This window comes from Chiroxiphia lanceolata, chromosome 13, assembly GCF_009829145.1.
Source record: "Chiroxiphia lanceolata isolate bChiLan1 chromosome 13, bChiLan1.pri, whole genome shotgun sequence".
NCBI classification, from domain to species: domain Eukaryota; kingdom Metazoa; phylum Chordata; class Aves; order Passeriformes; family Pipridae; genus Chiroxiphia; species Chiroxiphia lanceolata.
Window position 1 is genome coordinate 15,210,021 of NC_045649.1, and position 27,541 is coordinate 15,237,561.

Genomic DNA, 27,541 nt, shown 5'->3' on the forward strand with positions numbered 1-27,541 from the left:
GAAATAATCGAGACTCTGCATGGAGGTTTTAACTGTATGCTCCCCACCTCAGTATAACTCAGATAGCTCAGCTCTTGCACAGGGATGTGATGATGTCTCCCTCTGTACTGCTCCTGACATACCAGTAGCATCAATCTGGTCCATAATTTCAACATTTGCCATGGTACTTTTTGGTGAAATCATAAATTGATACACATATGTGATATTACATGTCCCTGTAAGTACAAGATGATAGATGAGTTTTGTGTGGTTTGAATAACGAGTTTTAAAAAATGCCCTACATTTTTGCAATTTTTATGTCAGTCTTTTGTAAGTTATTTTGTTTGTAGCCTGCTTGGATAAAAGCAGCTTATTCAAGATGGCTGAAAATTACTGTTTCTTTATATCAGGAGAGAGAAGAGGTGTCCTGGAGTCTCACCCGTTGTATTATGATGCAAAGAATAAGTGTAGCTGTGAACACTGAAGGAGAAAACGCAGGAGCTGTGGGTGAGAGGGAGAAGGAATTCCCTCTCATCTGATGAATTTTTTCATTGCTTTTCCCATGATATTAGGTCACTGACTAGGTTGTCTGTTGTCATTCCAGTGCTCAAATGTTGCAGAAGGAAGTTTGTTAGTTGTTGAAGGAAGTGTGTGTAGACATCATCACTGTTGTTGGACCCTCTTCTCACTGCAATTTTGTTCTTTTAGGAGGTTTTAATACACTGGTGCAAACTCTTTCCCTCTAAAAGCATACAGATTTTCACAGTACTTAAATAGAATCAACAAAACAACAATCTCAAACTTTTGGGGAAAAAATTAATAGGAACGAAGCAAAAGAAGAAATCAAACCAGCTGCTGACACAGCTGTTTCTTTTCTTGTATAATTCAGTTCAATATAAAGGTACCATATGCTGCTTAAAATGATGATAGCAAAGATGAAATAATTTAAGACAATAACAAGAAAATACATGAATTGTCAGCATTCTGTCAGATTTAAAGAATGAAATAGACAGGTGTAGTATTGACATGTTTAACTTTGTGTTGTGTTAGCAGTTTTAGTGAGAACAACTCCTGACATGTGCTGAAGTGATGTGAGAACATTTCTGTGTTGCAGACATTGGAGAAGAAGCTGGGAGATCTGTAGGAGTCCAGCAGCCAGCTTTACTGAGAGACAGGAGCCTTGGTTCTGCCATGAAAGACTGCCCATATTGTGGAAAAACTTTCAGAACATCCCATCACTTAAAGGTCCACTTGAGAATACACACAGGTGAGAGGCACAAGTGAGCGGAGCGCTGTCGACACATGCCGTGTGTGGGGGGGGGTTAACATAATATGTGGCTAGGAGCCTTAATTCCCAGTGTAGATTTGGACTTATTAGCTGGAGAGAGTCTTTTGAGAAAGATGTATGACAGTCTTAAATAAAAGCACAAGGAATGTGTTGTTGGATAAAGACCACTTTAATAGAATCATCTTTTCCCAGTTGAGGTTATTTCTGTCTCCTTCCCTGCTTCATCACTGTTTCCTTCAATTACCCTTGTCCTTCAATAGGCATAAGCCTATTGGTTTCAGACTTAGTTATACTAACTGCTTCAAAGGCCTTCCTTAGCATCTGCTTAGGGATTCTGTATGTTTTTCTCAGTTACTATTTTTGTTCCATTTAGCATGCTCATTTTTAACCTCTCACTGTTCATATGGATAAATCAGCTTCATGGATCTGCTTTTTTTCCCCCACTAGAACTCACATGACTAAGTGCTTGTAAGTAGCAAAACTTATCATGCTTTGCACTGTGGTAAAACTTAACGTATTTTACTTCAGTAACAATCACATCATTTCTACCCTACAGAGATTTGCTACTGGTCTGGATACTCACTTTGTTTTGGTATGTCTCTCACTGGGAGGACTGCTCTCAATACCAGTAAACTATAGCCACTCCATTTAAATAGCAATATCTTGTTTGCTTAAAAGTATATATGTGTGTGGTAAGGTTCATGTAGAGACACAGGATGTGTTTAAGGCTTATTCTATCCATAATTAAAATCTGACATACAGTGTTGAAATCCTCAGGTCCTGTTGACATCATTTGAAATTCTGTGTATGGCCCATATGATACCGTTTTCTTCCAAGTGTCAGTTATATTAGTAGACTTTGGAAGAGTATTCAAAACTGGAGATTTGGGGTACTTCTTTTTGGAAACAGACATAGTGGGTCCCATAATTGTGGGGACATTTTCTTTTTAAACCATTTTAAAGGAATTTCAGAAATTTACTGCTACTTTTCTAATAGAAAGGTAAAATTACTGCATGAAGAAATACATTCCAGTTGTACCTCCTACTCGAAAAACCTCACTTTTAACTCTTATTTCACTGAAGTACCAAATAAGCAGAATTTTCCTCCCTTCCCAAGATCAGCAGTCATGTTTCTCCTATGTGCTTCCACAGATCTAACACTTAATGTTGGGTTTGAGAATGTGAGACTTGATTTTGAAAAATTAAAAATGCAAATTATTTTAAAAAAAACTTACCATTTTTGAGATGGGAAAATTTGTTCACTGTATTTTTATTCTCCTCTTTGCATTTTGGAGAATACCACACTGGTTTGATCTGAATTTTAAAATTTGGCACTCTAATGTAGTGTTGTCTGATTGGATTGCAAACCATGCAGTGCAGGAATATTCTTTTCTGTGTGTTGGACTTTGTGGGGGAAAGAAAAGAAGAAAACCCTGTTCGTGTTCTTTCTGATGTAGTAAAAGTAAAGGAATGGTGGTTATTTTATTGAAAAATAACCTTATACCTATGGAGTTTAAAGAATTAGACATTTTTACTGTTGGACATGCAAAGAAAAACTTTTAAAATAACCTGAGGTTGCCCATCTCTTCATTTGGTTTTATTATATAGTGATCACTTTCTTCCTGTGTTAAAGATGGCAGTGATTACACATTTGGTGTTTGTGCCTTAGAAGTAATGAAAAGTAAATTAATGACAATGGAAATATTCCATAAAACTTGCATATTAAAACTGACTAAACAAAATTAAAATAAGAAAAAGATAAACAGATATAACAAAATAAGAAAAAAAGGAAACTATTGAAACAAATTTGGAATATATTTAAAAATCATTATAATTTTAAAATAGATAAAGATCAATTTCCATTAGTTTGAGAACAAAGTATTTGTAAATAATAACAAGAGTATGTTTAAATGAAGCAATGTTTTACATATTCGAAGTAATCCTAATAAAAATATTAAATTATAAATTGGCAAATTACTAGAGTTATTAAATAAAAATTAAGTGCTTTGCAGTAAAGGGAAATTACGTAATAGATACAAGTTTAAACAAATATTTGTTAGTTCATACTTATCAGGGACAGTTTCCTGCCTTTTATGTCACACTCTGTCTTTATTATATGCCTGGATCATATAACTGACTGATAAAAAACACTTTACTGTATTTCTCCACTACATTAACTCAATTACTGTTCTTGTTCTCACAGCACCTGTTTGTTAGAGATGAGCTCAAGCAGTTCAGCAGAAGTCGGGTTCCTTCGAACATCTGTGTGTTTGGAGGCACACGACTAGGTTGGTTTGGTACACGTGCCAAGACAAGACCCAAAGTCTGATCCAGCCAGGAGGTGCTTCTGTGGCAATTGGCCCGAAAAATCTAGAGAAGCAGCTTAATCCTCCACAAGATTAGGAAGCTCTGCTCTGTTTCTGAAGAGTTAGCTAGTGGCTTGGGTTGCTTCTTTTTTCCGTTGGATATTTCGTGGTTGCAACCTTCCCCAAACTGAGTCTCAGTTTCCGTGTAGTTTACTATCATATAAGAAGCTTCTGAAGGAAAAAAGAGCGAATCAAAGTTTTATTTAGCATGCTCAGTTGTGTCCCAACACACAACTGTAGAGGATTTTTCTTCTTATCTAACTCAGTGATATTAAGCCAGGAAGAGCTTTAAGGGGAAGATGTAAGATATGATTTCTGATTGTTCCCATATGATAAGAAGAAAAGGGCGTAATTACATGAAATCACTTTCTCCTCTTTCTTGCTCTAAAAACAGTTGACAGATGAGATACTTCCCTGGGACGACCCTGAAAGAAAAGAGGAAGGACTTTCAGGTCCAAGTGCTTCAGAGCCTCCAGGCTTAGGGAGGACAGGCAGAACTCTTTCAGCCCTCTTAGATGAGCTCTTTATGCTGACTAGTGAACAGAGGTGGGCTGTGTGGTCCTGCTTCTTCAGAGCTACCTACTTCAACTCACACAAACTCACTGTGGGAGGAGATGCAGAAACAAGGGCAAAGCGTGTCTGTGCACCAGCAGTGCAGAAGAGACATGTGGGTGGCCTGTCCAGTTTGTGATTCAGCCTCCTGGTTATAAAATAATATATAATAAAGCTGGGAGGGTTATGACATAGATATCTTAGGGATGCTCAGTCTTTGTGGAAAAGAAAACCATCCAAGTATCTCAGCCTCATAATGTGCCAAATGCAGATGCTTCCTGAGTTTTCATTTTTCCCCTCTGAGGACAGCAACTTAAGGTTCCTTCATTCAGAAAGCTGAGCATCTTTATGTTCTTGAGCACTCTTAACCCCCTTGAAATGGAATGAATGGGTATGGGGTTTACTTTATAGTCTAGGCCTTTGGACTGCTCAGAAACAGTTAAGTGTAAATTAAAATTTCTTATGTTCCACCTTTGATAGGTGACACATTATGTAGGAGCTGGTTTCAGCTCCTCTTTGTATCTTGCATTAGCATTCAGAAGCTACCACAGATGTAGACCAGTTTGGGTTTGTGTCATCATTAGATGCTCAGGTATATTCCCAGTATGACAGGTACAGTTAAATCCCTTGAGTAATGAAAAAAGAATGATGTGCCTGAGCAAAGGAAAGCCCTGAAGATGCTTTGGATTGTGCTAAGGAGCAGAAACCTAAGAAAGAGATGAATAGGAATAAAAAACTTGGCATGGCAGTGTCCTTTGACTGAGAGTTTGTTACGATATGTATGACACATATCTTGCATATATTAGATGTATTATATACATTTACAGCGTTACTGCATTTTCCCTTGGAAATGTGACTAGCCAATTTTAAACCTTGCTTAGATGAACTGATGAAATACAGTAAAAATGGTGCTGTTTTAAATGAGTTCAATTCACATTTCCTTCCTAAAAAAAGACTGCCTGTTGCCATTCTCTGAAGGCACTTGTAGTGGGATGAGCAATATGAATAATTAAGGAAAATGGGTATGTGTGCTCCAAGAGGAGACAATTTTGGTATTGAACATCCTTTATTCTTACATTTCTAAGATGAACTAAAAGGACTTTTCATTTCTCTAGATTTCTCCAGATTTCCCATCCTTAACATTGTACAGCATGCCTTTTCTCCTGTCTTAATGACATCCCAAACTTTTGTTGAAAATAATTGATTGAATTTAAATTTCCTTAAAAGTTTAAGAGGTAATGTTACAGTATAAATTTCCTACCAAACACTAAGTAGGGAAATATCCATTAGTGAAATTAACTACAGTTTCTAGGTAGCTAACAATGTGCAGTATACAGTAGGGCATGGCTAATGAACACTGCAGTGGGTGATATTTCATTATACAAATTAATGCTCACATTTTAATGGGAAAGTCACATAATGAATCTCAGCTTCAGTGACAGCAATTAGAGACACAGATTGTCCCCTTCTGGACAAGGCACTGTTTAGCAATAAGCAGCTGTGTAAAAAGTCTTCAGGTTTACAACGTATATATATGCTTTGGGGGAATTAGTGTACAGTTTATATTAATGTACTGAATCTTCCCTGCAAAGTAACAACCATATTTATCTCTCTGCATTTTAACTAAGTAAAGACGTGTAAAAAGACTAAATAAATACTGCAGATGAGATATAAATAAAGGAAAATATTCAATTATAAAACTTTATAAAAATTAAAATATTTTATAGCGATGCCAAGTGCACAATTGAAAAATCTTTAATAAAATGAGTCAAAAGCATCAAATTCTGTCCTTTTACAGAGTAAGGTAGTTACATCTTATATAATAGAGAAAAATGACTAGTAAAGGAAAGTAGTAAAGAGAAGAAGTTAACTAGTATTTCTGACAAACAGATTAATTGTGTAGTGAAACATGTGCAGGATCCAAAAATAATCCTACAGAACCTTTGATATTCCATTTGGTTTAAAAAGTGTGAAGTGAATGATTAGAATGATAAAAGAAATTACCGTGTAAGAATAGGCATAATAATGAACTAATTAAACCATACAGCAATTCATTTCTAAAATATCTACTGCACAATGGATAAAATAGGTTATCAATAACTGTTTCAATGGTAAAATAAAAAATGCTGGAAAATGTTTTCAGTATTTTCATTAAGCAGTATTCTCTGGAATTATAAGATGTTTGATTTCATTTGCTTTGCATGAAAGCAAACTGTGGCTTGTTTAGAAATGTGTGAGATCGACTTGCAACCCACATTGTCCCTGAGTGATTGTCAAAACCCCACAGTGAGTGGGGCTGCCAAGCATTCCGTGTTGGGTTCTTGCACTGAGGCACAGCTCTCACTGTACTGAGGAGCAGCACTACGAGGAGTAGAAGGGCATAATCCACAAAGTCCTCACGAAATTTTATTAAAAAAGGAAAAGGGGACATTCAGTGGGGAAGGGGTGCAGGACAGATTTTTAAGAAGCTGCATGTTAAGTATGGAAGATGGATAAAGGAGCTCACAGCACTAAAGATAAATAGGTATTTAAGAGGTACAGAAATTTGAGGAGGGGAACTAAAAGCAATAGTAAAAATGTGTGTGTGGCTATGAGGGTTATGGAGAATGGGGTAACATTTTGTAGATCTGGCAGACCAAACAACTGGTATCTTGCTAATACTGGACAAGAATGGATAAGGTATTATCAACCATGGTGCTTTTCTGTTCTGTTCTCAGAAAGAAGAATGATTTTTTTTAAACATTTTCCAGTGATACAGTTATGCTGCCATTAAGTAATGAGGCTGTGATGCTGTAGACCACTGAATTTTAATATTTTTTAGAATGAATGAGACTGGATAACTTATAGATAAAGTCTTAAAAACCTTGGCTGAAGAGCTCCCCAAATCATTAAAGTTCATTTAAAAGAAAAAAACAAAACAAAACAAACAAGTCTTGGAACACAGAGCAAGTTCCAGAGCACTCACAGTAGTAAAAAAGTTCTGGCTATTCTAGTATTTCCAAAAAAAAAAGAAAAAAAGAATGTTAAGGCCTTGAAATTATAAATTACTACCCTGCCATAAATTTGGGGGTAAAATTACAGAATGAATTTGTTAACTAATTAAAAGTTGGTAGCATAGTTAATTCAATTTTGTGTTATAAAAGGAAGTTTTATCAAGTTTCTTTTCATGAAAGTAACTTGTTCGATGCGACAATTCCCTCCTCCAAAAAAAACCCCAAAACCCAACCAAAAACCAGCATACAGAGATGAAATAGCACATAAACTGGCAGCTCCACAGCAGCACTTGCAGCTCCATCTATTTGGTATTTTATCATCATTTGGAAGACTATATAAAATCACTGTTGATAAAATTTACCAATGGCACAAAAATGGTAAGATGCTAAAAATCATGGGGAGGCACTGATTAGTCACTTAGTCAAGTGGGCTCTTTTCAACAATATGAATTTTAAATCAGCAAAATGTAAAGGAACAAATACTAGAGGCGGTGATGAACTGGGCTTAGGATTGTGGTAGAGAAGCAACAGAATATGAGCTGTTAGTTGATTGCTATGTCTCTATGGATGTAAACACAGTCTTGGACTGTATATAATTACTATCAAGTTGAAATTTCATCAAAGCTTTAGTGGGTACCCATAATTTAAATGGACAATGAAAAATTGGGAAGGGTGTTCCACTCAACGATGAGAGAAGGTGAAGCTGTGACTGGTTTGCTGTCTGCAAGTACCTTCCTTAGGAAATAGATTTTTTAATTTAAAAAAATCAGTTCAATCTAGCAGGGAAAATTGAAGCCATGCTCAGTACTAGAAAGCAGACACTGGACAAATTCAAGCTAGAAATAAGGCACACATTTTGAGCAGTGAAAATACTTAAGCAGTCAAACAGTTTTCCTGGGGAAATGTTGGAGTCTTCTTCACTGCTTTTGTTGAAACAGAGTATGTTTAAACTAAAACAAGTAAGTTTTGTTTCACATTGCAGTTATGCACTGATGCCAGAATTATCATATGGATCAACACAGAATCTCTGGCCTGTGTTGTAGAGCAGATAAAATGATCATAATTGTTCCTTCCAACCTTAAAATCTGTAAATCTAGTTATAATGTGGCTGTTATAATGTCCTTGCACAGCCCATAGCAGTGAGTTCCCATGACCAGTACAGTCAGATTGTGTTCTGAGCAGGGCTGGTGGTAGCCTGCATAGCTTGTACATCTGTGTTGTTTATACAACCTGCTATACAAATAGACCTGTTTCTACTGGGGGCAGCATGTCTGTTTCCAGTTATCTACCAAGCTTTTGTGCAGATTTTACAAGCAGCATTGAATTTTTATTGTTTTACTTTATCCTGATATAAAGTAGTTCCTCTGAGATGTTTTGTGTCTTGTAAACCAGAGCAGTAGGTAGATCAGAACTGTGATTATGTTGCCCAGATAAGTTGTTCCCTGTAAGATTTTTTTCTTTTTTTTTTTAACTGTACACAATGGGATATTCTCTTGTCCTACTCCATTGTGAAAAGGTTTGCAGGGATACAAACAGGACCAGAGAATTAGCAAGATCAGGATGGCCATTGCCTTTGTGAACAATGAAAAATGACTCTTGGATATGAAATGCAGAAAACTATTTTGAAAAAGTCATGTTCCCTCACTCCTACATGGTAACATCAATTTATGTGAACTGATATTAAGTGTTAAATAACTCATCCAGACACTGCTCTTGGCAATAATACCAGGGTAGTCATTACATGAGGATGAATTCTCTGAAACCTTTCCTCGAAGTATAAGATACAAACAGGTTGTCTTCTAACAAGAATCATAGCCTACCTCCCTTGTCCCCTGCAGTATTCTTTGGACATATACTATTGCATTTGCTGATAGAGTCCTCAAAATTAGGGGTCCTTTGGGTTTTCCATTGAAACTAACTTGGTTTGAGGTTAGACTGGGATTTTTCCCATAGCAGCTTATAATTCTGTTTTGTCATTTGTACAGTGACTTACATAGGGTGTAGCTGGTTACTAATTTGAATGGATGAAATAGCATCTAAATAGCTGCACAATTACTGAATTTAGGAAATACTGACAGACTAAATTAAAAAGATTCAAAGATGATTGACTCCATCCTACCCCTTCTCCCAATGCCTGTCCTCAAAATAGAAGCAGTTGAGACAGCTTTGAAGTCAACTACCCACTGCTAATATTTGGATCTGGAAGAGAAGAGAGGTTTTGAACAGTTCCCTTTGAACGATGTTATTTGGCCAGTCCTCTGTTGTAAAGGTGGCACAGTGTGTTGCTACATGTTGAGTTCAATTTCAGACCTTCAGTTTTAGATCTCATTTCTAGCCATGCAAGGGGTGGGAGCACCACAGGGGCAGCACACCAAGGCTAGGAGAGATTTGAACGTTTTATCACCCTGTCTCACTCAGAGTCTTCTTTCAATCCAATGCTTGTGGCGTTGGTGGCGAGCTGTGTCCAGATCTCTGCTGAAAGGAAACTCACTCAGTAGAGAGGCCCTTGAGCAGAAAATGGAATGACTTCAAGGCTTAGCAATTCAGAGTAAGAGTATTTTGTGCCCAGGGCTTTAGACTGAAGGTACAAAAAGTGCAAAAGTACAAAACAGTACTAGTACTTACTCCAGTGAGCATATATTTTAACTCACTTAAACCCATTTTTACATTTGCTTACTGCTTTGAACAGCTTCTGTATGTTTTTAGCAACATCAGTGCAGTCTATATTGCAAACTTCTCCTCCTCCTTGCAGTAGTTCTCCAGTGGTTGACACAGTGCCTGCAATGCTGGGACACACTTTTAAATGGTGCCACTTGATGTGCAATGCAAACACACACTGAACTATCATTAGAATAAAAGGAAGTGCTCAATATAATTGTGTTAAAGATTTCCGTAAAGGCATAGGGGATGCTGAGGAAGAGCTTTTCAATTAAGAGGAGTGAAAATTCAAAAGTGAGACTCTTTAACCCTGTGAAGTCTGTTACTTGTTTTTCACCAGTCTTATTACTTCTTAGGCAACACTTAAAATACTTGAGTTGTGTCACTAGTGACTGCTGACTAACTGGTGGGAGAAACATTGGAATAACTGAAAGTGGCTCAAAAATATTGCAGTAAGGAGATGCTGTAAAACCAGCATTAATATTTGTCCATGTTCTGACTGGCAGCACAGCTGTCAGAGTTTGCACACCCCGAAACAAATGCAAACAAATAGACAGCCTGTGTGTTCTGTCCCCTTGTCCCTGCTCTTAAACACCTGTGATGGGTGTGTGTGTGCTCAGGTGCCCACTTGAGAGCAGGGAAGCCCAGACAGGCATGATCATCTCAGGTTTCTGTTTTTTGCACAACTCCTACTGAAACTCAGCCCCTACTCCTTGTCAGTGGAGCACCAGAGCTTAATTAGGTGACTGTGAAAGACTCAGAAGTTGGCATTGAAATGTTTAAAACTGATTTCTTCTGTTAAGCTGTGTGGACCCAGGCCTAAAGCATGAACCATGCTAATTACTCCCTCCTCCTCTGCTGAGCACCTCTTGTTTGAGGTGTTGCGCTTTTCTCCTCCAAAAAGGTCTATTAATGTGGTTGCTGTAGAGCTCTCATGTCTCACCGTTTAGCTTTAGGATTACATTATGGATTTAGAATTTCCACTGCTTGTAATTTACTTCAGCCCTGTCTGAATTGCAGCACGTATCCAGCCCCTGTTCATGGTCAGTAACCCTGCTCAGGCAGTGCTCCATAGGCACTGGAGTGTTCCGGGCTCGCATCTCATTAGTGAATTCCTGCGATCACTGAGAGGAGCAGCTTCCCAAGTGTTTACCAGCCCTTCAATTGAGCCTGTAGCTTAAATAACAGAAGTTTGAAAGCCTTTCAATTTTGTTTTTAGCAGATTTTGAGGTTATTTGAAAATGGATAACTTTCCAGCTGGTTTGGTGAGCTACATAATATTATACAGCATTTTTACCGTGGAGGAAGTTTTCAAAACAAATATTTCCATTATACCGTTTGGAGAGGCTTGCTTTAGTCTTTTGTATCACTTAGGAAGAAAAAAAAAGCTACCTAGAGAAAACAGTTTATTCTTCTCGTGGAGCTCCCTCATAGAAACAATTGCCAATATTGACAGCTTGCAGGTCTTTCAGATTCCTGTCCCTTTTAGTGAGGATTTCCATATTTCTTCCTTTAAAAGGAACTCTGCATTGCTAAAAAGTGCTGTGTAAAAATGTAGATGTACCTCTGCTTAGATGTACATTCTTTTTGGATATGTCTTTATGACTATATAGGAATATTTATTACATGTGTAAAATCCTCTACCTCTTTTAAAGTATAGGAAGAACAATAAAAGTTTAGTGTAGGCTTCAAATATTTATTTAATTCATGAAAATCATCTTATATGTTTTAAAACTCTATTCAAGCTAAACCTAGAAAATCCCTTATGGTAGGTAAATTACACATTTTACTACTTGAGTACTAGAAATGCCATTAGTACAAAATTAAAGGACTGCAAAACCCAGTAGATAATGCTAATTTCAAATACAGAAACTAAATATATTTTGTACTTTTTATTACTTGATTTCTTTTTTACTGACTACTTTTTATTTTAACTATATGTTCTTACATGCTGCAATCATAATGTAGTGTAATGATATTAATATTTTATAGGATCTGTATTTATAGTCCTTTATTTAGAAACAATGCAGTAGGTCTGCAGATCTTTGAATCCTTCTGGAATGGTGCCCTCCAAATAATGATAAATTACTTGTGCAGTATGCCATTTGCTAATTATATCCATGATTTACTGCAGAGCAAGACTTAAATCATTCATTTCAGTCTTGCGTAACAGTGCCATAAAATTTTTAGGTTTAAAAATGGTTTCCATGTGTATAATTTAAACAAATTTTAGAGCAATTGTATACACAAAATATTGCAACCATCCATTTGTTACATTCTTTGTCTCCCTTTTTTTTAAACTTGTACTTTTAATGATTACTGTGGTTGAAATTGTTATGCTTCATTTTCATAATCATAGCTTTTAATTCTACAACAGTTTTCTACATGTTAGATTAAGAAAAGGATGGCTAATTGTGTGTAGATACCATGTCATTCCTGAATAGCCCCACATTCTGGAAACCCATTTTAGAAATATTCAGTTTATGAATTAGTCTTCGATTAAAGGATTTCTCTTTTAAAAATGAATTATTAGTTCTAAGATCTTCTTGTTTTCAAGCAGTTAATGTTGATTTTTTTCTTTCTTCACTCATCCATAGACCAAAGTACAGTTAACTCTCTTTGTATTTTTCTCCTTATCCATACCCATAGGTGAGAAGCCTTACAAGTGTCCACATTGTGATTATGCTGGTACTCAGTCTGCATCCCTCAAATACCACTTGGAACGACACCATCGGGAGCGACAGAACGGAGCAGGACCACTCTCTGGGCAGAGCGCAGGTCAAGAGCACAAAGACGAGACATCAAGTAAAAGTTCTGTGTTTATTAGGCCAGATATTTTGAGAGGAGCCTTCAAGGGACTTCCTGGTATCGATTTCCGAAGTGGCATGGTCTCGCAGCAGTGGACGTCAGGAATGCTGTCTTCTGGAGATCAGCAAGGACAAGCAGCTGGCATGTCATCTGAAGTATCTTCAGAAAATATGAAAGGGTCAGACATATCTTCCAAAGGAACACACTTCTCTGAACTTGGCCGTGCTTACCAGAACATGGTTGGGAACGGTGTGAACTTTCAAGGGTCTTTGCAAGCTTTCATGGACAGCTTTGTCCTAAGTTCTTTGAAGAAGGAAAAAGAAATGAAGGATAAAGCTCTCTCAGATCCGCTTTCAGCAAAAGCTCTGGTCTCAGATGGTGGTGAGGAAAAGATAAACAGCAAGTCCTCACAGCGAAAAACAGAAAAGTCCCAGTACGAACCTCTGGACTTGTCCGTAAGGCCAGACGCAGCCTCCCTCCCAGGGTCATCTGTTACTGTGCAGGACAATATTGCTTGGCACGGCTGCTTGTTTTGTTCCTTTACAACTTCATCTATGGAACTAATGGCTCTGCACCTCCAGGCCAATCACCTGGGCAAGGCTAAACGTAAAGACAACATCATAGGCAGCAACAAAGACCAGTCTAGGGAGGCTTCAGCCTCGGTGAATAAAGTGAGCTTGCTCCCCTCTTCTGTGCAGTCCAGCAAGGAGGCAGGAGTTTCAAACATGCTGAGCCAGCTGGACTCAGCTTCTGAGAAAATGACCCAAGGACAAAGTAAAGAGACCCTGGGAGAGCAAAAGAGCACTGCCTGGCCCAGCCACATGGAATCCACTTTTTGTAATTTTACAACAGACTTCTATAAGCAGTTCGGTGTTTATCCTGGTGTTATTGGCACGGGAACACAAAATTCTTGCACCAGTAATGAATCTGAAATCAAAACACAATCTGAAGATGACCCAAATATTCTGCTCTCTGACTCTGTAAATAAAAGTGCTACTGATGACCTTTCTGACATAGCTTCATCTGAGGATATGGAATCTTCCAAGGAAGAAAACATTGAAGATGAGGACATTGACACAGAACCAGATATTATGAATAAGCAGTTGTCTGCCCTAAATAAAGAAAGCAGTGAAGGAGGCGACAATATACAAAGTGGAGTCACCTCACAACCAACACAAGGGCTTGTATCACCACTGCCACAAGCTTCAGAAAAGCAGTGGCACAGTCAGAATCTTCTCTCCTCACATGAAACTGCACAAGGAGTGATGAAACCCGAACAAGTTCAGGGTCCGCAGGTCCTGGAGAAGCAGATGAACATGTTGTCAGTCCTAAGAGCTTACAGCTCTGATGGCTTAGCAGCCTTTAATGGACTTGCAAGTAGCACAGCAACTAGTGGATGTATCAAGAGACCTGACTTGTGTGGTAAGTTTTAGACCTTCTTTTAGACCATTTCAGAAAACACATGTGCAGAATCATGAAGCTGCTCTTTAAATATACTTAGTCATGTTTGTTAGTAATACATTTTTTTAAATGTTAAACCCTGTGGGCCAAATTCTAGTCTTATATGTGGTCTACTCCATTGAAATCAGCAGTGCTGCATGCATACTTATACAGGATTTTAGAAAGAACTTGCTTTTTAAACTAGAGTAGCAGCAATATAGACTATCTGTGCTAGTGGCATCTGAAGGGGATACTTACTGCTTTAGCATACTCAAAGGAGGAAAAAGTTTTAAAAAATTTACATGGTAACTTGCAAACTTTTCAGTATTTTGATATAAGTAAGAACCCAAGAAAAACACTGGATGCTTTGCCAAGCAAACCTTGCTTTCTCTTTTCTTTTTTTTCCCCTTTCTTTCTTTGAATTGGAGTGTGTTCAATTACCATGACATTAATGAAATCAAAGGCCAAGTGCATGGAATGTGTCTACCTGTGTTGAAAAGATTTTTTTTTCTTTTCTTTCCCTCCTTTTTTTTTTTTAATTATAATTTTCTGGTTTTGTTCAATGGCACCCATATAGTTGTTGCCCTTGACCATTTTCACTATTCTAACTAGCAGTTGTGCAAATTGTGATTTGCCTAATTAAGAATATACCTCTAGGTAATTAAAATAACAACATACAAAACAAACAAAACAACCTTTTACCCTTATTAGTCTCTAATTTACAAAACTGCAGTTTTACTTCCACGTATCACATACATCATATTTACAAAAATGAAAGTTAAATCTATCTGGAAAAAATCACAGTGAGGATTTTTTGATTTGTCTCCTATTTTGCCAGCATAGTTCTTGTTTGAAAGAGATTTTAGAGTGTAAATCCTTTGAAAAACAGTATCACTTTAAAAAGCAGAGTCAGCAAAGGACACAAAAACTTCAATAATGCTCGTTTCACTTAACCTTCAAACTAATCAGAAAACTCACTGTCAGAGCTGAACATGCATAATAAAATGTATTCAAGTTAAAAAAAGAAAAGAAAATGTTATCAACAGTTTTAAAGGCTAACAAAATGAAACCCTAAATCTGCAAACACTTCTGCATAGTTCCCCTGGTTAACTTAAGGTTAGTGGAAGTTTTGTTTCTCTTCATCAGCACAGTGTAGATGCTTAAAGCCATAAGCCCTTCTTCAGGCCCCTCTCTGCTTTTCCAAGTGGTCTAATAAAAAAAGTCTGATTTCTACACATAAAATTTATCTCCCTTGTATCCTTAAAGCATTTTGACTTCACAATTTTGTCATTACTTCAACTGAGCCCAATATCTGCCCAAGTATCTGCATGGCCTTACTTGTAAACTTCTGTGTCTCAGTGCTATAAGAACCAATTTAGGTAATTGGAAATACTTCCAGATTCTTCAAAATCAGCATTGAAAATTGTTAGTGGATTATTTAATTTACAGCAGGTAAAATCCTCTCTATTTGTGGAGTACTATCAGTTACCAAAAAGGAAAAAAATACAGCAGAGAAATTAGTCTCTAAACAGATGAGTAAAAAAATTGAAAAACTAAGATTAGTTGCTTTGTATGAAATATCTTTATGCTTTTTCCCAGACATAAGATTTTTAAAACAACAACAGAAAAAACCCTCTAATATTATTATTGAAATGAGGTCATGTTACTTCCATTAGTTTTTTGTTTCATCTTCCAATCAATTCAACAGACATTTTATGATGGCTTGAGTTTATATGATTTTAAAGACCATATCCCTTTCACAAGCTCTGCCCAGTGATAATGGATTTGACTTGAAGTATGAAGGAAAAAAAGAAACAACAGAAGCTTCTCTGTTCTACTTTTTAAGCCATTTTTTAATCAAAAATGCAGTGTGAGTTCTTCTTTCTTCCCCCTCCAAAAATAGCTTTTTCAAAATTCTTTACTGGCATTCTGTTGAGTGCAGGATATAAGTATTAAGGTTGACCACTTAAATGCATTATTTCATTTTTCTCAATATTCACAGCAAAAGTGGATGAGTATAAACAAGCCCCATGTCACTAGTTCTTTTTTTGTTTGGTTGGCTTGGACACCACCCACGTGAAAGTAGTGTTTTTGGGGAGTTTTCATTTTCTCAGTGACATTTTATACTGTGCAATCACACTCCATCTGTGCATGTTAGTGCAGGGAATCTCACCTGATGGTTCTGCGCTTGCTGATTAGCGATCAGGAGCCCCCTGTTCATTTATTAGCCTGCCTTCCCTTCTGCACGAAGCTCATGACCAAAGTCATGGTCCCTTTGTCCCCTCTACTGCCTGGCAAATCAGAAAACTTGAGACCCACCTCCAGCATCCAATTCCAGGGCACGATTCTTGTGTTCCTTTGTATTTGGGGAGACCCCGTGCATTTGCCATTCCTTTTACAGCCAGTGAAGTGCATGTTGTTGACATCTCAAGAGAGAACACTGACACATTTGATAAAAGGCCTTGCACATTCAGACAGTCGGAATACAGAGGAAATAAAATTGAAATAAAATATTTCAGCTTCAGTGAGCTGAGATTGCATCTTTTGACTGGCCACGCTAATTGAGTTAAATTTCTGGCTGCCTAAAAACAAGCTGGGATTTTCAGTGATCCATGTGGATCATTTTTAGATGGCAGATTTTACCTTAAGATAGTGGGTTAGTCTTTAAGTACAAATCTTGGTGCAAAAAGGGTTTAATTTCTAGGGGAAGTTAACTTACGTTGTTGTTTTGGAAAGTCACCACACATAGGGAAGCAGTCCTCAGTTTCCCTACATGTTGAATGAGAGAGATTGATGATGTACACATAATTCATTTATGCTCCTATCACGCTTCAGGCTGTAGGAATGAAAGACACAATTAGGAAAGAACCATAATTACTGCATAATAAAGAAATTTTCATGCCAAAATGCTACTGAGAAGAATCACAAATTTTTGTAATATTTCTCCTTACGTAGCAGAATAGGAACGAACAGAAAGAAAGAAAAAAAGAGCATTAATGATTCTAGAGTTACTCCTGAACTGTGCTTGGTTTTGGAGTCTCAAGTGACTATACCTAGAAGTTGATCTTGTTAATCTTTGCTACCACACAGTTTCCAAGGAGATGCCATGCCTTTCCTTGCTGCTTGGCAGCCAGTAGCCCACCGTGGATGGGATATCCAGGTGATGGCTCGGTAGCTGTCTTGAGCACCTGTCTACTCTGCTTTCACAACCCTTGCTGATTTGATAAGTTAAGCTTGGAAGTTCTAGACCTACTTTGTGTTTAAGTTTTGGAAGATCTGTTTTCCTTTCTATTTACGCTCATCTCTTTTTCTGCTTGATTTCCCACGTACGTGTAATTGTGTCGCAATCATATTCTGCCTCCTGTTCCAAGTCATTAATTTACTTGGTTTTTTTGCACAAGACCCTTTATGACAAGACCCTTTCCTTTCTCTCTCCTCCCCTTTAAATTTTTCTGCTTTGTCACGAAGATGGTAAAGTTTCCCTACTTACATTTCCTCCTTAAGAAGTACTCAGGCTTTCCAGGAAGAGCTGGTGGGCTACGGAACTATTGGCCAGAGATAGTCCTGGGCGTTAGCTGGCTGCTTAATGGGTTAGTGCTATTGAACCCACACTTAATGATGTCCAAAAGTATTAGTTCCATGTTGTCTCTGTAAATCTAATTTGCTTCCATTCATGCTTGCTTTCCTCTGCAATTTGTGCTGTTTTCTCCTGCGCAGGCTCCACCCCATTATCACTTCTTTCACTGTATGAAAACAGGGCAGGGCCCCTTTGATGCATAGGAGCAGCTTTGGAGTTCTGATCCTGCAAGGGTCTGAACACTTTCAGTTGCCTTTGCAGCATAAAGTGTTCAGCATTGCACAGAACTATTAAAATGTTCAGCATTGTAACTTTCTGAAATACCTTCTAAATGTGGAACTGCAGCGCAGACAAGAGGGCTGGGCAAGGGGAAGATCGATTGTGGCAGATTATTACAGCTTTATTGTCACATAATTATAGTGCTCTACCCCAATGTTTAAATAGTGAATTTAGTTTTGTAAATTGCTTATTGCCACAGGTGTCAAAACCAAAAAGATCATAATGCTAACCCCTTCAGAACTACCACCAACATGTGAAACACGGGAAAAGACTTTTAATTGTTTGTAGTGGCTTCCCTTGAATCCTTATTGCAGCTCTTTTGAATTATAAAATCTGTATTAAGAAGCAAAAGGCCTGATATATTGAAGCTCTAGGACATCTACAAGGCAATGGAAGGTCGTTCTACTGCAGCAAATTGTAGTACTCCTGCCCATTTAAAGTGTGAAATGCATTTAAGTAACTCTTTGTACTGATCTGCAGTTGGAGGAGTAACCAGAATATTCTTTTCCTTCAAGGCAGAATGAAATGATATGGAAGTTTTACAGCAGACTTTTCTTTACCCCATTATCGTGCTTTTGAAGAGGTTTCTTAGTTTCAGTTAGGAGGTCCAAGGCCTGCTTTAGAGTCCGAACTGTTCTGCTGAACCGGAGAGCAGCACCTCGGCCCCCGCCCGGGTTTCAGACACACTTCTGGATGTCGCAGTGCCATTTGCATGGCAATATCAAACCAAACTCATATGGCTTGCTTCCTTTTTTTAATTAACTGGGAATGCCAGTGATCCAGTGAAGTTTGTGTTGCTGGATAAAAGGGCTGGTCTGTGAATAGCATTGTATTTGCCAAATGGTTCGCTAGTCATTTCAGTACAAACAAATGGATGGTGTCTGTAAGTCTGCAAACACTGTTGACATTTAGCCTTGTTTATGTTACTTTCCTTTTGCTGCATATTTTTGGCTAGAAAAGATACTGTCTGAATCAACATTGACTTCCTAAGCAGAGGCTAAGGGCCCAATCTTGCATCCCTCATTCTCGATGAGTAGGACTACTTACATGACTAAGGATTGCAGAATCAGGTCCTATGTTTATTTGACTTTAAATTTCATTGCTTATATTCATGTAATTTAATTTGATTGTATTTTGTTGTATCAGAAATCAGTCAGGTGATAAGTTTGCTATCACCATTTTGTTTACTGTTGAAAACTTTAAGTTCTTACCGTTTTTCATATTGTGGTGTGACATTCCCATTCCATTTATGTTTCTGGAAATTAACCCCTAAAATATCTGATACAGCTAAGTGCTGAGTACCTTCTATTCCCAGTGAGACTGGAGGCATTCAGTCCCTCCCAGCACCAGATCTGAAAGGGGGATTGTGTTTGCAAAAGGAGGCCTTGGTATGTGCCTTGATTTCAGACATCAGTGGCCAGCCGCACCAAGGCAAATCCCTAGCACAGAAAGGCTTTTCTTTTCTTTGCAGAGACAAAATAATGATGTAAGCTTAGAGCTCTATGATTTTACTCTAAGTTTCATCTCCTAAACAATATATTCTTATTTTTTTTGTCATATCCAGGTCAAATTTAAATTATAATTTAGGATTAGGCCAAGGCATAGAGATGTTTCCAGGTCTTTCCAAAGTGAGACAATGCTCTGGTTTGTGTTTTGGTTCAGGAATATACATTCTTGTGTCTGAGATATAGTATTTCCTATAACTACTCATAAACAGGAGCAATTTAGACATTCTTGTAAGTCAAAACTAAGAGTACGATTAATACCTATTATGAGGCCAATTTTAAACAATTAATTTGACAGCAATTATAATTTTATGTTACAGGCTTTCAGAAATAAATAACCAAATTCATCTTTGTAATCTAAGGAACTTAGGATATCTTTATGCAGAGATGATCTTGTTATGCTCAGTATTGCATATCTGAAATTTCTGAGGTTTGCTCCCACCCATCTAGATACTTGTAGTGCCAGGGATAAATAATTACCTGAGGCTTATTAATTGTTTCAGCAAAGAAAACAATATATACCTTAAGTGTAAGCATTAATATATGTATACACAATACATCCACAATATATAACAAACCATCATAATAGTACAAAAATAGAGGTCCTGAATATGTTCTGTTATTTATGTGTTTGGCAAGCTTAGGGAATGGACTTTAGTATGAGTGAAAATTCTCTTAACATTTTTAAGGTTATTTATTGTCATTTCTATTTGAGTTTTTAATGGTCCTGTATTTTGTAATGCTTTAGCAGGAAAAAATACTGTAGTTATCTTTTTTCATATTCTTTAAGCAATATTTCTAGCTTAATATATTGTGCCAGGTTTTCCAATATTAACCAAGGAAGACAGTAAAATTCAATGAACAGCACTCTGACATCCACAATTTAAAACCTGTGATTGAAGTGAAATGTGTAAACTTCTAGTGGGTTATCATGTGCTTTGGAATAGAGTATTGTTGGAAGTAATTAGAAAATATATTAAGGTTTCCTGGTAATGAAGGTATGTAAGTTTTAATAATTGTTGCTTTCTGAATAAGTGTCAAACTATATCTTTAAATGTATATGGAGTTACAAGTTAGGTCACTTCTGAATGGAATGTAAAACAATACTAAAATGCTTCAATAACTTATCTCAGTGTTGCTAATAAAAAAAAGCTGTTAACCATTAGTGCAGTTTTGAGTCATTTTGTTAATTCATTCAAAAAAACTCTCTGAGAAACTGTTGTGCCTTTCTGTAGACCAAAGACCACTCATGCATTCCACAGTTGCTTGATGCTTTGAGAGGCAAACTCTGCAAAGCTTCTTGTTGGCCTTGTAAATGCTATTTATTAAAAGTGCCATGTTCTGAGGTGTTAGAATGGTGCCAAGTATGATTAGGCAGGTATATCAGGGGGGCATTAGACTTGTTTCCACTGGCAGAGAAAATGTCTTGGGAATGGTGGACCTGCTTCTCCTCTGTCACTATTAAAATCCAACAGCAATTTTTGTGGCTGCCACTGGGTTGAAAATGAGCAATGTGGGTGGATTAAGTATGTAAGTATTAGTGCCTGGGTGCTTGGCCAGGGTGAGCTAAATACTTATGTCCAGCCCCTACAGCTGGAAATACAGCCTTAGTCAGCAGTGGGGATTCAGCGTCTATCCTAGTGGAGAAATACAGGAGCGTACAGCCTGGGAGTGATCTCTCTTGGTTAATCTTGCCCAGCCTTACGTGAAGTCACAGCCCTCGATACTGCAGATAGTCCTGAACTCTCACGGAAAGAACGTGCGATAACCACCCTGGGACTAGGCTCCCTCCTGAGCCCCATGTGCCACTCTCCCGAGGCAAAGCCAGCGTAGGATAACGAGCAACGAGCCGTGCCAGTCCCGGTGCTATCACCCAGGTCTGTGGTAAGTGTTTCCAGGATGGGGCCCGTAACAGGTGGCCCATTTTTCGGTGCACCGCCGAGCACGCAACGGGAGCCAAAGGAAAACATGACTAGGGCTCCTGGTGTCACATCTTCATTAATGCTGTCAGTTCTGAATAGCATATTGGTACTTTTTATTTATTCCACCAAAACACTATGAGTCAGGACCTGACATTTTAGTGTTCTGTGTCATACTGAGAAAAATCTGTAGTTCAGCAGTAGGACAATTATATTATTTTGGAAGGGCTAGAAATAATACAGCATTTGTGAGACAACTGTAACATTTATCCAGACTCAGTGTGAGATTGTTCTTCCTTTTATTTGGAGAGCACTTCCAAAAAAGTATCAACTAGGAGCAAAAATGAAAAAAAAAAAGACAAAAAGTGGCAATTATGAATCCATTTAACCCCCATAGGGTATAATCTCATTTTGTGTAATACCGCTGGCTGTTACATGCCTAAACTTCTATGCAGTGAGCTGTGAATATAGTCCTTATTGTCCTGTGGGCAATATGACTAAGGAAAAAATATCTCCGTAATACAATGGAGCATTTGTCTGAATGGCATAACCTAAGGTCCGTAACATCAAATCTAAAGTTGTAATTATACAGCTGCAGTCATACTACTGAAGTGAAGGCTGTGTCAGCACTTGTATTATATAAGAAATCCTGTTTTCAAGGGTTGATGAGTCATATGCAAAAAACATTTATCACTAAACAATTGTTCTGATTGTTCTGAAGAAACATCTAGGTACAGGCCTTTCCCCAGCAGGACGTGGTCATGTCTTCTGCATAAACCATGGCGTACTTTGCTAATGAATGTATCTTTTTTGAGCTAGGAAATTACCTAGAAAGTTTGGGCTTTATGCATTTTTATTATTGTCAAAACATAAACTAGTGGGAAAAAAATCAGGGTGGCCAAGGTCTTCTCTAATGAGGATTGTAACAGGTGTCTTTCTCAGAAATTATACATTTTTTTTCCCAGTTTGTCATCCCCAGTGTTGCTTTAAATTCCTTGATCTGAACACTTCCTTGGAAGACCCGCTCACAGTTTTGTTTTTTGAGATGCCTTGAAATCGAGCCTCCCGAGCTCACAGTAATTGTTATTGCCATTTGGAGCAGCCACACATTTGCTGGCAAGGAGCAGACAGGAAAGAGGTTTATTAACAGCAGCACCGCAGAGGTGAACTACGAGCACTGTGCATCCCTCCCACGCCAATGCGAAAAGACTACGCTTAAAACTGAGACCAAATACTGGAAACCACAGCAATTTTCCTACTACATGAAACTTCTAGATAGGTGTGCTGGATGTGAGTGACTTCAGCTAGCAGAGGCCCCTGCCCAGAGCACTGCCATTTACAAACAGGTGTTCTTGAAGCCCCCCCCCCCCCCGTCAGGCATTTGCACCCAAGCTGCCTCACCCGCCCCATTGTCCGTGGAGAGAGACGCAGGCCCAGCCAGTTTCTTTAAGCCGATCTCCTCTGATCCGGGGCGTCTGTAGCGCCGTTCCCTGCATAGAACAGCCATTGTTCAGCTGCAGAGCAACAGTGGGGTAGAAAATAGCATGCCATGCTGGGGATCAGAGAGGGAATTGTTCCTTAATTATCTCTTACTGAAGGAAAAACCTAAGGCATATCCCGATATGTGCCATGACTCTGGCAGAACAAGAGTTGTTTAAAAAAGATTTGGGGAGGGGTGGGATCCCATTTAGAAGCTGGCAGTCCTCACTCCTCCCGTCTACCTGTGATTCACTCACTGACCATGATAAAAAATAAGTTTTCCGCTTTGGATTCTCCATTATGAAATGGAAAATAATAGTACTTATCTCCCTGGTAGGAGTGCTGTGAGGATAAATGAATTAATTAATGTTTGTAAAGCACTTTGAAGATGAAGAACATTATATAAGCCCTCAGTGTACAAATGCTTCCTTCTCTAACTCCAGCAAGCTATAAAAATTTATTGATGAAAATAAACACACATTGCAAATACATGTTGGGTGTGTACATCCCTCCCATGCCCCAGCAGTGTGGGTGAGCCTGAACCCAACACCAAAACCTGTCTTAGCACCTGTCTCTACCCAGGATTGGTGCTTGGGGCTCTCTGCAGCAGCTTTGCCATGCTTTGGCCATAATGTCTTTTCACCAAATCCATGAATTTTTATCTCAGGGCTCTATGGAGTGCCAGCTGGGTTGAGTTGATGGGTGATGGCCATGGTGCAGGTGATGGCTCAGCAATGTGTCTGGTGAGCTGCTCACTCCCCAGCCTACTGCCAGCCTGCAGGTCCTCCTGTCCTGTGCCTGTGTGAGCAGATCCTTGGTAAGACTGAGGTCCTGCCACACTCTGCCACAGTCTGTCCCTCCTTATCAGGGTCAGTGTGATGCTCAGTGACCAGTCCTCATGGTGCTCAGCAGGTCCTGGTGTTGCTGCTCACACTCACTGGTCCAGTGGCTGAACTGGTGTTTGTGATTTTTTTTTTGAATGGCATTGACTCAGTTCACAACTGAAAGTTAAAATTTTTATTGCCTGCTTTTCAATGTTCACATCTCAGATTAGTCCTTGCTGCTCTATATTATTTATTTTTTTATTCAAGCCAGGAAGTGTGTTTGATCCCAAACAGCTCACATGTATAACAAGGCAAGTTAAGAGGATGAAGGGAAGGAAAACCAACACTTCAGACATACAGAGATGTGACATTTCTCAAGAGAGACATACAAGAAAAGGTTTGTGCATTGAGATGAACAGGTTAAAGATGTAATTCAGGATTTTTGGGGGGGCTCTCCTCAGTTCTCAGCCACCACATAGATCAGTTTGGGGACCTTAGGAGAAAGGCTCCCGTAGCCCTAATTTTGTCTTGTTTGTTTCCCTTTGCACACCTAACCCTGTATCAGTCGATGTGCTTGGTTTTCTCTGAAATCCTTTCAGATTATCCTGGTAAACCTGTTGATGGTTCAACTGCCAGGAGTGCAGAGGAGTGCAGTGCTCCTGGGGGTGCTGGAACCCCACAGGCTGGAGAGCCCCCTGCCCTGCTCTCCACTGCTGGCACTGCGGGCTCTGCTCTCCCTGCTGAGAGCCTGAAGAGGGTGGCAGCTTTTGCCTAGCAAAGTCTGCTGCCATGCCATGTTCATCCAGATGCTAAATGCACTGTGACACATCACCAGCACAACCAGACATCCCCAAACTCTGAACCAGCACCAACACACACCCAGTGGCGTGGCTGATTTCTCCATCCCCTGACAGGAGAACCGTTTAATAACGGGAGGGTTCGGGGATGTATTCACTAATCATTGAATAACTGTACATTGGGGTGAAAAAGAAAAAAACAAATCAGAAAAGCTTTCCCAAAGGACAGAGGTGGGAATCCCATTAACATGTCGGCTCCCTCCTTAGTTGCTAAAATGATTGACAGCAGGATAAGGTCAGAAGATGAAAACCAAGCCATGGGGGACAGAGCAGGGAGGGGATGGGGCCAATCAGTTGAATAAAAAACTGAGTGTCAGTGCTGGGGAAGGAGAAAACCAGCACTCCCACTAGAAAAATCCTCACCCTCTGCTCCCCTACTGTTTGTTTGGGGAAAATGCTGCAGCTTAATCAGAATTATTTACAAGATAATGGTCCATTGTTTGTAGTAAGACAGATGCTGTCTGTGGGAATTTGGTGGTTTATTCTCTATGCATTACAGTGCCATTGCTGTGTGCAGATGGGATCACAGTGGTATTGTTGTTATCCACTTTTTGGAAATTTGGAGGATCCTTACTGTGAAAGGAGGGTCCTTAAAGAGAAAAAGAAAGAGTTTTCTCAGGCCCAGAGCTGGGATTTCTCTTAAGGTAGAACTGTGTTCGTACATGTATGGGGGAAGAAAAGGACAAGGTGGAAATGCTTTGCTGGAGACCTGTAGCATGAAGGGTCCCTGGGCTGACTGTACTTGGTGGTGGCAGACATCGTTCAGCAGATGGATGGATGGACCCTGTGTGTCTTTCCAAAGGCGAGGCAGTGCTCCCTCCTTTGCTGGGGTCTGGCAGAGTCACTTGCTTAGCAGGTGGTGTGAGAGGTACAAAAACCTATCTGTGTGAGGGTCGGGCTTGCCTGCTCAGTGATTGTCCTCTGGTTGTGTGATTGCAACCAGGATGGTCCTTGCCTTTCTCCCCATGCTGTAAGCTAAACACTGAGCACTTGTGCTTCACCAGAAAACTGCATCCTGATGATTTATGGGTGAGGCTGTGGGAAAGGAAAACTAAATTTTCGTCTGATTCATACTGGAAAAAAAAATCCTCAAATATACAAAGAGAAAAATCTTTATTTATTTAGAAGATCAAATGCAAGATTTTATTTTTTTTTTAATATTTTCCAGCAGAAAATCTATTTCCATAAGCATCCCCTTCTGCCTCAATTAGAAAGTTCAGTGTGGAGGCCTAGACCCTGGCCAAGACATGCAGGTGGGTGACCCTCTGCCATGAGGGAACTGCTGCATATGGAAAGAATAGGGAGCCTGGGGAGGCTGATGGAGATGGCTCTTCCATCAGCATATCTGGGTCTGTCCCAGCAAAGCATGGGGGACAGCAGCACCCACAGCCCTTTCCCATGACCCTGGGATGAAGGATAAGGATCACTCCATGCAAAGCTCTCTCAGGAGCAAATCCTGCCTTGCCTTTGCTACCTGACCCATGGAAGCCGGGGAGATGAGAAGATCCTCCTCAGGATTGGATCATTGGAGCAAGGTGCAGGATGAGGGGGTGGAGGGTGCCTGGGTGGGTGTTGGGTGTATGTGTGTGCACGCACTTCCTCTCTCAAAAATCTGCTTTTAGTGTGCAATAGCTCACATATTACCTCGGCAGAGATCCGTGTGCACCAAAGGCAACCAAGAGACGACAAATCACCAGAAAGGCTCCAGAGGGGATTTTGAGCATCCACGTCTGGTATCCCAAGATCCATTAGCTTTCAGGTAAAACAGAAAACAATGACCATCTTTTTTGTATGCAAGTTAATTAAGCTGTGTTTCCATCACTGCAAAATACCTGAGTTTCCCTGGAGAAAGCAGAGGGCCTGGGAGTGGGAAATGAGACAGGGAAGGGCAAAGAATGGCTGATTCATAGGTTTTGGGGTCTGTGCAGACGGAAATGGGATTCCAACATCAGCATGTCCTTCTCTGGACCCTAAAATGTGTGGTGGGAAGTGGCACCTCCTGAGTTCCCCCCTTCCCTCTGGGCTCAGTGTACTGCCAGGGATGGAGCTGATAGCGTCAGATCACAAGTGGAAACCACTTTGCCCAAGAAGAGGGATCTCCTCTGGCTTTTGTGAAACAGTTTTCCAAGAATAACCTTTGAAGGGTTAGATTGGCACAGGAGATTGCCATTCCTGAGTGATTGCATTTTTCCTAAGTATCTCCAGTGGGATCTGCACAGGGAGCTCTAAGTTTTTTTTCTCCAAGTCAGCATTTATTTGCAGAATCCTAATTTTGTATTTCCTGACATTTAAACTTTTCAGCCTAATGTTCTAATAAGGATTCTGTCTGTCCATCTAAATAAAGCTTCGTTCTAATGAGGGCACCATCCATCTCCCGAGATGGAGCCATAACGACTTCCAGCCTCAGTATAATTTTAGCCAGGCTCCCTTCCCCACTGTCTTTCCCCACAGATCTTTGTTTGGGGTGAAAATTATCTGTTTGGGGATGAAGATGTGCAGAATTTCCTATTGGGTCAAGTGACTGAGTTGTTGTGTGAGCCTCTGCTTTCTCTCTGAAAAGGGGGATTTTGCTCACTCCCTGTTGTATGTTCAGTGCCTGTTATTTGCAATTTTGGTTTGTAAGACTGTGGGTTTTCATGCCACTGATTTTCTGTTTGAGTTGTTGGAGTAGGGAGGGTGTGGGAGCATGCCAGTGTCAAAGGTTGTCACTTGAATGGTAATTAATAACATTATCAGGCTGATTATGTGTTTAGATGTCCAGAATCAGGAGTGAATTGAACTTGTTAAATTTAATTCCTACCTCGGAATGACTGGGATACTGGCGTGCTCACCAGTCTTGCGTTTGCATAAAGGACAAAACTGGGAATTTGAAAGGGCGATGACTAATGAGAATTGCTGAAATTCTGGGCTTCTGGCATTCTCAGGGCTTCTCCTACAGCACCATCGCTCTGTGAGCTCTTGCCAGGCAGAAGAAAGCGCAGATCGGGCGCCTGATAGTGTTTATAGAGCCCGGTCTCA

General features: G+C 39.4%; 1 protein-coding gene across 7 annotated transcripts in view; it reads left to right on the forward strand.

Annotated features, from left to right (window-relative positions):
* ZNF536 (zinc finger protein 536) overlaps nt 1-27,541 on the forward strand; it is a 343,774-nt gene that overhangs the window by 212,389 nt on the left and 103,844 nt on the right. For 5 of the 7 annotated variants that reach the window (XM_032701325.1, XM_032701326.1, XM_032701329.1 and 2 more), the window contains 2 exons: nt 1,094-1,246; nt 12,485-14,065. In XM_032701325.1, the coding sequence (XP_032557216.1) occupies nt 1,094-1,246; nt 12,485-14,065 (1,734 nt within the window). Of the gene's footprint in view, nt 1-1,093; nt 1,247-12,484; nt 14,066-18,454; nt 20,610-27,541 lie in introns of those variants that run through there. The other 2 variants (XM_032701330.1, XM_032701331.1) reach the window with 2 other exon arrangements.